General features: G+C 39.8%; 1 protein-coding gene across 1 annotated transcript in view; it reads right to left on the bottom strand.

Moving 5' to 3' along the window:
* ELF1 (E74 like ETS transcription factor 1) overlaps positions 1-13048 on the bottom strand; it is a 55310-nt gene that overhangs the window by 15462 nt on the left and 26800 nt on the right. Inside the window, 2 exon segments of the mRNA XM_005420740.2 lie at positions 4634-4798; positions 5383-5490. Coding sequence (XP_005420797.1) covers positions 4634-4798; positions 5383-5490 — 273 coding nt within the window.

A 13048-nucleotide genomic window follows, 5' to 3' on the forward strand; every position in this document is an offset into this window, starting at 1 on the left:
TTTTTTTTCTATGGCAGAATGGACCTCCTATGCTCTTACTGTACTTTTAAAAAAAGACTACACTATGCACTTTCCTGAAGTCCATGCACATTGGAAATTTCTGTGGCTATTTAGGTACTCTTAAGAGCACTTGAAACAGACGAGAAGAAAAAAATAAGCTATTAACTATGTGTAAGGGCTTAAACAGAAAAAGCTAGATAAAATACAGAGCACTATCATGTTCACTCATTGCCAAAATGGAAGGTAGGGACAAAACAAGCTTGTCTCCTTGTTTAATCTATTGCAAGTACACTGCCAGCACCCAGCTACACTGTCATCAGGAACAAACTTTTTTCCATCCTATTGTCTTTTACACCACTTATACAGTGGCTGCAGGTAAAGGGAAGTCACTTGTTTTTGAAAATCAGAAGAAACAGTAACAGGCTCTGAAAAAATACCAGGTTTTAAAGTCATAAGCATGGTGACTCTCTGGTGAGGCAGACTACAAGGAAGAAGTTACTTAAAACTGATTACAAAAATGAAGAGCACTCATTTGAAAATGTTGAGAAATCAACTACTGACACAAAAGGGAACAAAAAAGCTAAATCATGCTGAAATATTTCTCAATATAAAACCTTGAACCTATTCTTTTATTAGTTCCCTGCAATGGCAGCTTTTACAGGTGATGTAATTAATCAGAAACATTCAGAACTTTCTTATGAAATAAGAATTTATCTTACCAGGTTTTGCCGTGACCCTTTGCTACACTGACATTACTTATATTGTTACCTGTAATCTTCTGAGAGGTAGAATAGACTAAGCATACACAAGACTCAGAGAAACATATTTCAAACACTGCCATTTCCTTTAGTTAAAAATCTAAGGGAATTTTTTTTCTGTATTTATTGCACTTCAAAAAAGTTGATGTTCTAAAGCAGCAAGACCAAAAGGTCTGTGAAAACCCATACACTTTAACTTTCCAGTTTTGATTTTGTTTTGAGGGGCTGTTTTAGTAAGGAAGCAGCTCTGCTGCAGAGTGAGAGAGCATTTTTACTAGCTCTGAAAAAAACCCAACAGCTCAGTGCCAGCCTGCACTATTTCCTTCATCTTAAACTTCCAGTATCTACAGAGAAGTCATAAGAAACTTTGACTTAAGCACTCATTTTTTGACATTAGCAATCTTGCTAAGTCCATCTTTATGCCACTTTTTTCTTTTTTTTTTTGACAGTGCATGGGGGAGGAGAGGCATGGGATAGCTAGTTGAGAGAGCTACAGTGAGTAAACAAAACCTCTAATTTTCTTCTTTCATCCAGACAGGATTTATGATTGAGAACAGGACACAAATGACACCCACTGTTTTGGCCAGTAATGTCTTTGATTTGAAAGAAGGTAGGAGGGAGGAAAACCTACAACATTATTTTCTTAATATATCATGACATAAAAGGATAAAGAACTACTGGAGTACATTTTTAGCAGCTTTTCTCCACTCAGCACTGAAGGTTGCAGAAATGTCTGTTTCACCTAAAATGTCCTAGATGAAGCCACTGGCAAGGATGAGCTTCTAACAGGGATGAAGCCCCTCAGGGTAACTGGCTAAGTGCTTTCCCTGTTAGAGCTATGGGAAGACTCTGTTGTCTCGTTTCCTTTCTCAAACAGGTGCAAATGTAGCCATCAAGGAGTAGGGAGTGTTATTTTGATATCACTAATTTAGACATTATGTCTAAATGACTTCAGTTCTTAAAAGGAAATTAAGTCGATGAGAGCTCAATTAGGTCAGGACTACTCCTAGTCAGCTTCAGGAAACTTAAGTACTGATCCCATATAATTTATGCACTTCTGATTAGAGATAACCCAGGCTACTACATATGAATACCACTGCAAGAGCAATTCTAGGCTCTCTTTCTTCAGCCTAGACTACTTCAGGACTGCAAGAAGTCATCCAAAATTAGAAACCAGTGAAGGACGTGAAACTTGTTTACAGAAATGTATTGCTATTACTGCTGTATATCTGGGCTAGATACTTTATTTGGATAGTTCTAGACTACACTGTCTCCAGGCACTGACTGATACCATCAAAAAACAGTTAACAGAGACACATCAGATATGTTTCCTTTGTTTAAAAGATATTTTTTTAAAGCCCATTAAGCACTAGTATGCTTCCTCCTTTGCTTCAACAGAGCATGAATTTGTTGTTTTTCAGAGAACATCACTATATTCCTTTTTAGGAGAGAATTTTACAAAGAGGGAGGATAAAAAGTGTGCAAGACCAAAGACTTATGCGGGCCTACCATAATTTTGAACAGCAAATTGGATTTACAATTGGTGTTTTCACTTTCCTATTTCCATGGCTAAAAAACACTTCATGTTAGAAATTCATGCTACAAATTAACTTGACATTAGGCAGTGAAATGTTCATCCCGATTAAATATCCTATATCACACCAAAAAATGTAAAATCCATTTTCTTGCACTATTTTCAATTAGTTTTGTTTAGAAAAAATGCATGTACAAACAAAATAAATGACATATATCTAAAATATGATGTATATAACTTCTGTGACCACCTGCTGCCAGATATCCTCCACAGCAAAAACAGAACTGAAGGTATTAATGTAGCAAATTTCCAAGCTTCTTTGTCTGACATTCCTTTGTTTTCCTGTCTTTCTGATCCATAGCTGAGCAGCTCAGTGCTCACACATTCACGAGTACAAACATCATGCTGGACACGGGTTTGGAGTTGAGCAGATGGGTGGATACAGCTCTCCTGCTGCAGCAATAAGGCCAAAAGGAAAGGAAGCGAAACCACCACATTGCTTCTGATGAACATTGTCTTGGAGGAGCTCTACTTGGCCGTGCCATTCTGGCCCAGTTAGCTGGCAATGCTCTGCACTGTGAATCCCTCTAATTTTAGCTAATGGCTCATATATATATGCTAGAAGTCTATAAAAGAATCTATAGAATCTATAAAAACCATATAAATTCATGAGTGATATGGACAGGGTAAAACAATCACCATCCTTTGCCATGCCTCAGAACTGACCAAAAGAAGGGAAACAGAGTGTACTTAAAAAAAAAAAAACCTACAAACAAACAAAACCCCAAAAGAATCCCACCCACACACTGCACATTATCTTAAAGTGCACTATAAACTTTATAACATTTTGCAGCAATTTTTGTACAACAAATCCCCAGACATTTTGAAGTAACACTTCTACATCACTCAGACCATACCATCTACTTTACGAAGCCTTGAGTTCACTGAAAACTAGTACTTAATGAAACACTAAGCTGATGCATCTTTTCCACCTTTTTTTTCCCCTAAAACAAATACATATTTTCTGTGAAGAAACTGGTTTTCCAACCTACAGCTGGGGAGGAGGAAGGAGTGGGAGTAAGCAGAAGCACAACACAAAAGAGTATGAAAGCATCAAACCAAAGAGGTTAAATGTCTGGCAGACAGCAGCTCCTTGTTTTGACCCACAAAGCAGTCAACATTAAAAAAGAAGAAGGGAAGAGAAGAACAAATAAAAACCCCCGGTTTAAAATCCTCTTACAGTTGGTTATCTCACAGTAGTGTGCACAGCCACAGCAGCTTCCCCAGCAGCACTTTCAGGCAGCTGCTGGTAAAGCTCTCCTCCACAGCAGTTTCAGTTCAGCTTTCTCAGGGGAATCGGAGACTTCCTGAACCACACCCATCCCTATGAGACCTTGTGACACACACGGGGCTCAGGAGGCTTCCCCAAGATCTTCACAGGCCAATATGGTCTCTCTCACACACAACAATTCCCAACATTTGGCATTAGCAGCAAAAGTAGCAGCAAAAATGCTCCTATTCCACAGGAGTATGGCTGGGTAGTAGAAGACTTATTCTGGAAGGCTATTACACAGGGGAACCTGTTAAAGTCCTCATGCTCTAAGATGAGCCCTAGGATTAGTTCCAGAAACATAAACTCCTTTTTTTATTTTTCTTTTTATATTAAAATTTGTTGAAAGAGCTTTTAACATCTATATGTACAGCATGACTCTCTTCCTGCAGACACCAGCTTCAGAGCCTCTAATGGGGTCCATGCTGAAGCAGCATGGGAAAACAAGAGCAGAAAATCTGGCTAACACCACTTCATGACTCTTTGGCACAGCACTGACTGCAGTGGAACATCACTATGTAAATGTAATCTACTACAAATGGGACTAACACTTAACTACAGCATGCAGTTATTTTATTAATAAGAAAAAAAATCAGTAATATTTAAGAAAAGCTAAAAATCCCTCCCCATTCTCATGCCATATTCTCAACTGATCACGTATCTTCAGTTGAAGCTAAATAAGAGCTAATGAAAGTAATTCTGGATTCTCAGCAGCAAAATCCCCATGGTTTGTATGGCAATTCTGCTCTGAAGAAGAAACTATAAATTGGAACAAGCAGAGATTCCTGTAGGATAATGAATCTCGTTGCTACCTCTACAACATCATTAGTCTAAGCACCTGTACATGTGCTCACACTATGCAGGAAGAAAATGCTTCCCCCTGCATTTCTGGCTGACCTCACTCAGTTATTTTGGCCTGACACCCCAAATGGTTCCAAATACCCACAAGGAAGCAACCATGCCATCCCCTACTCTCCTGCTGCACACTGCTGTTCTCTGGTAGCATCTTACCTTTTTTCTTCTTTGGTTGTTCAAATTCTGGAGTCTCTGGTGACTCAGCATAAGGGTCTGGGGCTTGGTGAACTTCCACCACCTCAGGGATCCCATCGAGCGTGACTGACACGTGTGTGATAGGAGGCACCATTTCTTCCTCTTCAGTTGCACCAAACATAGTTGCTTAGGGGAAAGGGACAAAAGGAGTATTTTCACACAGCCATGAGGACTTCAAAAAGCTGGTTTTAGAGCAAAAACTCAAAATAGAATAAAATCAAACTACGACACTTGAGTCTTTCAAGTGAGAGAAGACAAGTGTACAATTCAATGTATGTGCTGACATTTTACACAGAAGCACTACTAAAATAGAACAAGTTAATGATAGAACAAACCCCACAAAAAGCACAATTATCTGCTGATCACACATTCATATTTAAGGCAATCTCTAACTGCAAGTGTATATTCTTTTATCCTGACAATACAAACATCAACCAAACAAAACACTGCAATCTAAATCATCTAACTTCATTAACACCTTCCCTCTGTAATTTTTGACTCTTTCCTTTCCTGTTCAACTCTGGCATGACAATGAAATCCTTCATCGCCTACAATACTGAATTTCTGATACTCAAGCTATGCATGTACAGGCTCTCTGGAAATTATAAAAAAAATCTTACCAATTCCATGTAACCACGCTGCAGCGAATTCCTCCTCCTTTAACAAATAAACCTGGCAAATAAAGATTTGATTTTCATTAAAAAACTTACTCATTCTTTTTTCATCCAACATAGGATCAGGGGAGTCCATATTAAGAAGTGCTTCAGCAGCCTCAATTGTTTCCATTGTTTCATCTCCATCATGACAAGATGCTTCAACTAAAAGCAAGGGAGAAAAAAAAATTAAGAAGCTACAAACTAGATTTAAAGCTTAACATGATATTTATTAGTATTTAATTCCCAGGAAAAAAAAGAAAAAGAGATAGAGATGGTCTTTTACTAGATATGTAGCAACAGATTACCTGTGGAGAAAATGCACACTGCAATAATTTAATTTATTTAGTACAGTACATTTTTCAGATTGCATGTATAAAAAACCTCAAAGAAACCCTTTGTTTCTGCCTCATCTTTCTAACCCCTCTCTTTGCTGATCAACCACATGCAGTAAAACACAACACGCATGAAACTAAGAAATATCACTACCACAAGCAATATTCCAGAGATCATTATTTAAAAAATAAAATATTGCTAACTTCTTATGGTGCTCCAATGTCTTATCCACAGAAAAACACATGGATATGACACTTGAAGACATGATTTAATGGTGAACACAGGGGTGATTCTGGGTTGACAGTAGGACTTGATGATCTGAGAGGTCTTTTTCAACCCTAAAAATTCTGTGGTTCTATGAACAGAAGTGAATTCCATAAATAATAGATGCCCATCTAAACTCTCCAGTCATTTAGCCCGGAGGAGAGAAAAAATATTCCACAAGTTCTATTAGAGACCATATGATGTAAAGCTATAGGTGAATCCTAAACCGTTCAAATTCATAGGAATTACATGTGCAAGCTCAAAGAACACACTGGAAAGCAAACATGAAACATGAAATACAATATAAAACGTTGGCAAGCTTTTCAAAATTTTTGACTTCTAGACAATTCCTCATCAATCTCATGAGGGCAGCCATTAGACAAAACCAAAGCTCCTGAGAATTAATTATAATGCATAAGGTACATGTTAAGGTCATCTGGGCGTACACAACAAAAAAATCCAATAAAATATCATTTTGCAAAAAAAACAGTTGGTTTAACATGAAGAGTACTTTATCAGATGATTCTTTCAAAATAACTGTAGCATGAAAAATAACATAGATTGCAGTTCCTGGTACCATAAACATTTAAAACTGTTTAACACATCCTTTTAGAAATTACTGTTTGTCAAATGGAAACTGTTGGGCCAGGTTTCCTAATCCTTTGATGTGAATTTGATGCAACTTTGGGGAATTCACTTGCATCTAATAGATGATAAAAAGGGCTGCATTAGTATTCCCCTCTCTAGGACACTAAGAAACCTCAGTTACTTTCACAGGCTTTACATCCCTCTCCCTGTTAAGCTTTGAGGAATTTTGGGTGGGGCAGTCACATTATAAAACAAAACAAAACCAAAAAAATACTGACTGACAAAGCAAGCAAACATACATGTTAAAACACAATGTAACGACCTTGGAATATTTCTGCGCACAAAAGCAAGACGTTTATGCCAGAATTTCTATATTTTAACCTTAAAAATATCACGTAACAACAAAGCAACCAGTTCAATTAGCACTAAGCAATTACATAATTTAAAAAACAACCAACCAGAACTCCCTGGTTTCATCACAAATGTTTACAGCTTCAGCAATTGTATCCGCAAAGATGAACGCTGGCATCCACGCATCAGCCCTATCTCTTCCACCAACCGTGATTTACAGAAGCCTCCTTACCTTCTGGATTTCCCCTTCAGGCCCTAATGTAAGAGGCTCAGACTAATGCAGAATAAAATAGACAGGTGTTGGGAACCCCTGATCCACACAGCAACTCACCCTGTTTTCTACAGGACCACCTCCACCCTATACCTGACAGAGACATTCAGACAGTTAAGGATCTGTACCTTCTGGCTGACACCTCCAAACAGTCTTAAGAAATGAGAAACACAGAGCTGGGGAGGACAGCATGAAGAGAAAGCAAGTATGGCTTATGGTCCTGATCTTGGAAGCAAGAGAGGGCAGCAAATCCCTGACAATTTTGTCAGGCAGCTGGCAAGCTTAAGAGCTCAGATCCAAGACATCTCAGCCCCAAGAGCCATACAGCATCCCTAGGGAATGCCTGTCCATCAGGAGGAGACAGAACATGCAGATTCCATTCAGTCTGTGGCCATGTACACTCTTGGAATGGTGCTGGTGACTTGATGCTTCTGTTTATAAGTTTTATCTGGATGAGAACTTCCCATATCATCTACCAGCATTACCAAGACCTCAAGAAGGATGTCACATCATACAAATATAAATAAATGCACACAGCACTGCCAAAGCAACTGTTCTGAGTTCTGACACTGTCTGAATGGACAGGAAGGTTTGGCTGAGCTGGATCATGGCAGGCTAAGTCATAAAGCATGGCTGGCTTACCCCATACAGTTTTAAAGCCAGCAGTGGTACTGCCAGGTTCTCAGTTCTGTGGGCAGGGAGCAAAGAGCTGCTGCTGTCTGCTCTTTCCCCAGAGAGAGCTGCAGAGGGACCAAACCCACCTGCTACCTTTCAGGGACTAAGGCGCTGGAGCAGAGCCAATTCTTCATTCTGAATAATAGCAGGTGAGGAAGAGTCTAACAGCTTTACTTCGCTGTTACACCATATGGCTACAAGTTTACCATCCCCATCCAAGACTAATGAAAGGAACTTATAATAGCCATATAAATAATGTAAACATAGAAATTTATATAATATGCTAGTCACAAAAAATTTAAGCATGTTAAGGAAACTTCCCAGTCTGGCCATCCACGAGACTCCCTGGCAGTCACATCCCAAGCCCACAGACTGCCACTGCTGGGTCAAAGCTCCTTCACAGTGGGTGGCTCCTGTGACTGACGTGTCCCCCTTGGCTCTCCACAGCCAGACCAAGTTTCCTTGCCAGTTCAGCCCTGAGTTTCCCATAGCAGAGTCTCAGATGTCTCGTTCCATAAAGCCATTTATTCACAGCACAGTAACACAGGAACAGCCTGAGCTGGTGCTGCAAGGAGGACCCCAACCAAGGAACCCCTGTGCTTTTACAGCCTCACATCCATCTCATCTTCCTCTCTGTGTCCATCCACCCCCCTGCTGCTGCTGTCACCTTCTTCTCCTTTCTTATCCAAAAGACCAGCAATTCCCAGCTTCTACAGTCTCTCTCACTGTTCATTGCCTGCCTGGCCCTGGTGCCCTTTTTTAGTTATCCCAAAGGCCAGCAGTTCACAGCCTCTTATGTCTGGCTCCCACCCAGAACTCAATCTGCATCACACTCTGCAGCTTACCAGCAGAGCTACCTGGACCAGATGTATTCCTCTGCAAGCAGCAGCTCTATCTTTCCATCCACAAACACAGGATGGCAAAATTAAGTTTCTTAACCACTCCACTGCTCTTGCCAACACCCTTCAAGCACCTTCCGAGAAGATGACTTCACAAAGCGGTTTAAGGCCAGTTAATATTTCCCTGTTGCTGAAAGAACCAAGGGTTGTGGTTTTTCCTCCCATCTCTGCCCCTGGTCCATGATCCAAACTTCTGTCACTTGACACGTGCCAGGCTTCACACTTTTTTGATCACATAGTGAGACAACTGAGATTTATAAAATGTCTGAAAAGGTTTTGGGGGTATTGCTGGGTTAGCAAGTTGAATTACAAGAACTCAAGAGCTAATACAAACAAGGTGTGGGGCACCTCACAGAAAAAGTGGAGCACCACCTCTTTGTCCTTTTAACAGCAAGGTGCTCATTTGCATCTTTCAACATGAGACAGTGCTCAGAGATAACCAGCTCAGCTACCAAAGGCAAACTGGTGTCTCTTATTTTAGCTTTTCTATAATGCTGCAGAATGGTATTCCATCACTGGCTGTGACAATACAGTGCCAGTTTTAAGAAGAACTGGAATTAAATGGCTTATTTGTTCCTCTTTGCCAAAGTCAGAGCTGAAAAAATGGGGCAGCGGGGAGGGTAATTTCTGCAAAGTATCAGGTTTCAAAGGTTATCTGAAACAGGCAGAAGCTTTTTTAAAAAAAGGAAAAAAGGAGGAGGGGGAAGAAAATATTGGAAGACAAAAATGAAAAGGGGAAAAAGAGGCATGGAAGAAAAAATAGGTAAGAAAATAAGGAAAAAGGGAGAAAAAAAAAGGGAGAAAAAGAAAAGGGAGGGGGAAAACCACACCTAAAAATATCTTCAGTTTTTTCCCAGGGTACTCTACAAGATTTTATTTATCTGAGCATGCCACAAACTTAAGCCTTTGTATCTGCATGCCAACTTCTGCCCAGTTACTGCGAATCCAAGCTCCATATGAATCAGCGTTAGCACAGGGCTTGCCCAAACAGTGTTCTGCTCTGAAATAATGCCTCATCTTGGAAGTTCCCCACCCCTACTCCTGTCTAGTGTCGTTTTTGAAATTTTTTACACCACTTTGGGCAATTCTATCCCACTCCCTTTGCTTCTCTGTTGACTTGGAGTTCTGGAGAGTGGGCAGAGTGGGCAACACAAGTACTTTTCCAGGCTGAGATAAAGGCTGTACTAGTCACAGCTGTGTTTAAATTCACTGCTGGTTTTACTAGAGACAAGAACAGGGACTGCAGAACCTCAAAATAATGTCAGAAGAAACCTAAAGTTGCTTAACGAAGAAAGAGAGTCATTAGACATGGACAGACTCCTCTTTTGCAGAATAGCTGGTTGTTAAATTTAAGCACTTACTTTTTAGTATCCACTCTTAGCTGATTGTTATCTGATACTGGAAAACTGAGTTTGAAAACACAGGTATTTCAGGAGACCTGCAAATCACCATTTTCTTTTTTAAATAAGGCCGTACAATTTCTAAAGAAAATTATCACTTCGAGGAGGTATATAAAAAACTCTCTGGTTTTACCAGAGCTACAGGCAGCTGTGAATAATTTCTTTACAAAGTAACTGAAACCAAAACCTGTTTTGTTGCAACTGGCATCTCATCAACTCACAATCCTCACAGATTAACACTATGAAGTTCAGTTTCCACCTAACTACTACTCCTCTGTATTTCTTTGTAACAGCAGAAATGACCACCAAAGAAGCTGTGTTTGTGCAGGACTGCTAGAGCTTCACAAAACGTACTGGGAAAATGGTACTAGACTTCAAAATGAACTGGTTATTAAGTACCATTATTGATCTATCAAAATGCACACTTCCATGCTCCCTATTCAGGCCACGGCACAGGACATCTAAATGCAAATTTTCTGTCCCTGCTCTCTCATCCCCTCCCCCCCAAACTGTCCCAGTGCAGCCACTTCCCTGATCCCATGAAGACAGTGCCAGAACAGGTGAACCATAAAATGGCAGACTTTGATTAACTGTGTGGTTTTCAATAAAAAAACTCACCAAACATGACAAAGTTAAAAAAAAATTCTAACAAGAATTCAAAGAAAAATGTTTTCAGGAGCTACATAATCCAATTAGCTCCTCCTTCTTGTGCATGTTATATCCATACCTAGCCACATTGTAGCAATTGTACATTCTGACAAGTTTGCCTAGAGTTCTTCTGCACAAATTATTATCCCCTTATATTTCAGAGAAAAAATATTTCAATATTCCCTTTAGAGATAAAACTTCATTCAAAGCCAAATGTTCCAATTAATTTTGTTAATCACCCTTTACTACACGACAGTTAATAATTTAAAAACCCATAAGACTGGCAACAAACTGGCCATAAAATTGCCATCTCAGTTCTTCCAGGGAAAAGTGCTTTTAAAGATGAGTGATAAGGCACGTCTGCCTATTCATTAAAAAAAAAAATACAGCATGAGCATTAATATAGCTAAAAAACTGATTGTTGTCCATGTCTCAGTAGGGTTTCATGTGCAACAGATGCTGTTCTTAAGTTTTCTGCAGGTTATAATTTATATGACAGGTCAATTACCAACATGCGATAGCTGTGCTTTTGAAGGGGTGAAGCTACATCCTATAGATGAAAAAACCTATCAGCGCTCACTACTCTGCAGATAGATCCCTAAAAACTGATTGCTTCAGTTTCATGAGGCCTCCTGCTAATTTCTGTTAATCTAGGAGAAAAGAGAAGCCCAGTGGATGGTGGTCACAAAATAGTACTGAAAAATGAGTAACTTTAAAAAATCTAAATCCTTCATATTAAGCAGTCATCGCTCAGTAATCGCTCATAAATTATGGTGGCTTCAGTTTTGCTTTGCTGTGAACTTCGGTCATAAATATTTTAATGTGGAATTAGTACAGTCTTTATGATGTCTGATCCTCTCTCAAAGGCATAATGTGAAAGCGACTGAAAAGACTGGTACTAACTTCAAAGCGCAAAACAACGCATTTCACTGTTGAGAGCAAACAAAATCAAGAAGGAAACTTCAAAGAAGGGAGAAAAGAAAAAAAGCAGTTGAAAAACAGAGTAGGTGGGAAAATTGAGCTATGATTAGCCCCATTTCAGAGGCTGCCTAAAGCAAGCTATACTTGAACTAGGGTCTCTTTCACACTGCAGTCTTGCACTTCAACTGGGCAGCTGTGGCTACAGCTAGTGCTTGTCCACAGTGGGCAGGGAGGTAACAGGGGCCCCCCTCCCCAGTGTCCTCTCCTCTCCTGTGGGGTGCCTTCACACCCCTGGGCCCCAAATTCTGCCCCACTACAGTCAGCCTGGATAGCTTCCTGCCAGAGACCAGGGGCTGAGCTACCAGTGTTGCCTGCCTTGTCCTGAGCAGGAGCTTTCCAGCTACAGTGCTGGTCCTGGCTCATCCTGCATTGATTCCCCTTCCCTTCTATGGAAATCCACAGCATGCACAGGATGGAGGCTGTGAAACTGATAATTAGTTATCATCTCCTTCACAGCAATCATCTCTGCAAAGTGGCAGCTCACAATTTCTAAGGACTTTGGCTTTAAAGAAGACCAGATTTCTTGAACTAGAGTGGATGATGGGAACAATACTGTACTTGTCTGACTCCAAAGTATCCCAGAAACCCTTGGACACCATCGGTTACAAGGATTAAATATTTTCAGTTTCTGGCAGCAATTTGAAAACCCTTCTCAAGTGACCAGCAACAACAACCGAGAAAAAAAAAAAAGAAGAGAGAAAAGGTTAACAAGGGCATTCACAAAAGTGGATTTTCACAATTACTCATGCACGTAAAAATTCACACACAATATATTACAGTGAATATGGATTCACAAATATGACGCTATGAAATTCACACGGATGCATTAAGTGGTGCTTAAGTAACACACTGGGGAAAAGCCACTTGTAGTGTGAATAATTAATATGAACAGCAAGTTGGCAAGAGGTCTCAACATGAAATACTGTTTGAGTATCAAAAACCTTCTTGAATAATAACCTATCTTATTTGTATGGTCACAGTCTGTTCACAGATAATTCACTACTATGAAAAAAATACTGAGAACAGCTCATGTCAATTTATTCTGTGAACTGTTCCTCATGCCAAGTTAATGTTGAGTTCTTGTTTTCCTTTTGGTAGTAAAATATTGTAACAGAGCATGTCTTTGGAAATAATGTCAAAAGTATGAGCGAAACCAGCAAGCTGTCTCCATCCCTGGAGACAGTCCAGTGGTGGAGCCAGTGGCTGAAAGAAAACTTCTCTCTGTAAAGTATCTACCCTGCCTTGGAGATTTTTCTGCAAAAGCACTTCAAATACATACATTCAGTGAGGGGTTGTTTTAAAAAATGTGA

Source organism: Geospiza fortis, unplaced genomic scaffold (genome assembly GCF_000277835.1).
Source record: "Geospiza fortis unplaced genomic scaffold, GeoFor_1.0 scaffold194, whole genome shotgun sequence".
Lineage (NCBI taxonomy): Eukaryota > Metazoa > Chordata > Aves > Passeriformes > Thraupidae > Geospiza > Geospiza fortis.